General features: G+C 26.3%; 1 protein-coding gene across 1 annotated transcript in view; it reads right to left on the bottom strand.

Moving 5' to 3' along the window:
* HELRODRAFT_80453 (hypothetical protein) overlaps positions 1 to 333 on the bottom strand; it is a gene marked incomplete at both ends in the record, with an annotated part of 2,712 nt that extends 2,379 nt beyond the window's left edge. Inside the window, one exon of the mRNA XM_009020356.1 lies at positions 247 to 333. Within this exon, the coding sequence (XP_009018604.1) occupies positions 247 to 333 (87 nt within the window). The remainder of the gene's footprint in view (positions 1 to 246) is intronic.
* Positions 334 to 2,585: the final 2,252 nt, after the last annotated feature.

Genomic DNA, 2,585 nt, shown 5'->3' with positions numbered 1-2,585 from the left:
TAGTGAGAAAAATCGAAAAAACGAACTACAAACATATTAACGCCAAACATTCCGGTAGAATTTATAGAATATTGTAAAAATATATATATATATATATATAGTTATTGATAACTATAACTTGTAATATTACAATTATATGTATATAATATTAAATAATAATATTTAAATAATTGTAAATTTATAATTATTAAAATGTATATTGAGTTAAAAAAAGATTTTAAAAAATATTAGAAAAAAGTAGAATACTTGTGTGAATCTTCTAACTAAGCAAGTCTTGCCTACACTGGCATTTCCTATTAGGACTACCTTAAATAAGTATTTGTAATCATCCATCGTGGCCTATTTTTTATTCCTTTTTTGTTTTTTTTCCAATTTAACTATAATTTTTTTTCTTCAATTTTTTAATAATTAATCTTTATTTTATATTATAATGATAATCAAATGACATTAATTTTTTTGTTGAGTCAGAGATATTAGGAAATATTCTTAACTTAACTGAATTAATCCCCTAACTTATTAAACAACTAACTAATTAACTAAGTAATATTATTAATTAAATAAATTAAGATTAATTTAATAATTAAAAGGCAAGAAAGATTAATTAGGAACCTAATCTAAAAATTACAAAACAACTGTTTGGGTAACATAACACTTCTGACTTCACTGAACATGTTTACAAATTAAATAAATGAAATAGTGAATAATTTTCGGCCAATTATAAGTAAAATAATTAAATAAATATTTATATCAATAATTGAATTAATTAGTAACAACACGAATTTATTATTATTATTTCATTAATTCTGTAATTTATTTGCGAATAACTAAAAGCATCAAGTTCATTAGCAATGGACAGCCAAAGTCTTATATAATAATGATGATTTTAAATTGATTTTAAAGAATAGGTTTAAGTTTCATCTTTTTAATTATTTTACGTGTTTAAATATTGTAATCAATTAATAACTTTTTACTCTTGAAAGGTTCAATATACCACAATATCTAAAACAATTGCTAACAGCTGTTAAAACCATATTCTATATGCTTAATAATGAAATTCATAATGTATTATTTGTATTCTCATTTAATTTCAAACCTTAATGTCGGCATTTTTCAATTGAAACTTTAAAATCTTGCACATATCAGATCTCCCAAGAGATGAGTAGATGGATGGATTCTGATCACGCAATAGCACGCACTGCAGCTTCGCCTCTCTCTCCTCACTACCACAATACGTTAGTTCATTTGTCTTATAGTTAATTTATTTGCTATTATAAAAAAAAATAAATATCGTCAGCAAGTTACAAATCTTCAGAGTTACATCACCAAATAACCATACTCGAATAACTTTTTAAACAATGACGAGTTTAAAAATAGGTTGCACTGGGCCAGAAATAACGTTAACGCCACTAGTGATTTTTGAATGAGAACAATCCACAAACCAGAAATAAAATCTTTGCCGAGTAGTTATACTTAAACTTTAAAATAACACCTAAATCTAAGCCCAATTTATAAATATAAGCTATGAACGTGGTGTAAAACACTGGCCATTCAGCGAACGAAAAAAAACGAAATTTTGCAGCCCTTAATTTGGTGGCTAACACAAAAATGTAATATCGAAAACAGGTGAAGGTACTGTTCATCCTTCAAAACAACAATCAATCGATCGATCGATCGATGTTTGCTTCTTGTCCTCTTGTCCGCTTGCTAGTTCATTTACTGGTTTGTTTGACGATGTCTAGCCGGGAAAATAATTTAGTCCAGCCGGAAAAATAATTTAATATGGCTCTCTACTTCGCATGTATGGAACAACAACTCAGTGAAAACGTGAATTTTGTTCCTAAATAATCAAAAAGAAGAATGAGTGAGTGAATGAACGAATGAGCGAGTGAACGAATGAATGATCCCTAAAAGGTTAAGTTTCTAAATTATAAAAATCACAACGACCGAATAGAGAGAGAGATGAGAGAGAGAGAGAGAGATATTTGTGGAAATTTGTGAAAAAATGGCTAAAAAAAGACCAAATAAAGTGTTTTATTGGTGTTTCATCATCATCATTCAATCTAAACGTTTACAGAAAATAAACAGTAACGAGCTAAAAATCAGTGGTAAATAAATTAAAAAAACGAACATGAAATTTAATCCTAATGTATACTTTGTTCGTTATGCGTGGATATTATTATCATGGATAATAATGCACAAATGCACGGCTAACAACAATGTCATTTCAGTTTTTAAAATCTATAAAGTTCGAATAAATAATAATAATAATAATTGTTACAATAACGATAGTAATATTAATAATAATAACGCTGATAAAACTATATATATATATATATATATATATATATATATATATATATATATATATAAATGTAATGAGAAAAAAAAGCAATAATTAATTAATATCACATTACAAATATGAATTTTTCGTTCGAAAAAAAATTATACTTAGACAAACACACACACACACACACACACACACACACACACACACACACACACACACACACACACACACATATATATATACACACACATATAAAGTATAAATAACTGTTCTATAAATAGCGAAACCACAAAAAATT

Source organism: Helobdella robusta (assembly GCF_000326865.2).
Source record: "Helobdella robusta unplaced genomic scaffold HELROscaffold_27, whole genome shotgun sequence".
NCBI classification, from domain to species: domain Eukaryota; kingdom Metazoa; phylum Annelida; class Clitellata; order Rhynchobdellida; family Glossiphoniidae; genus Helobdella; species Helobdella robusta.
This window is presented reverse-complemented; position numbering and strand designations above follow the sequence as displayed.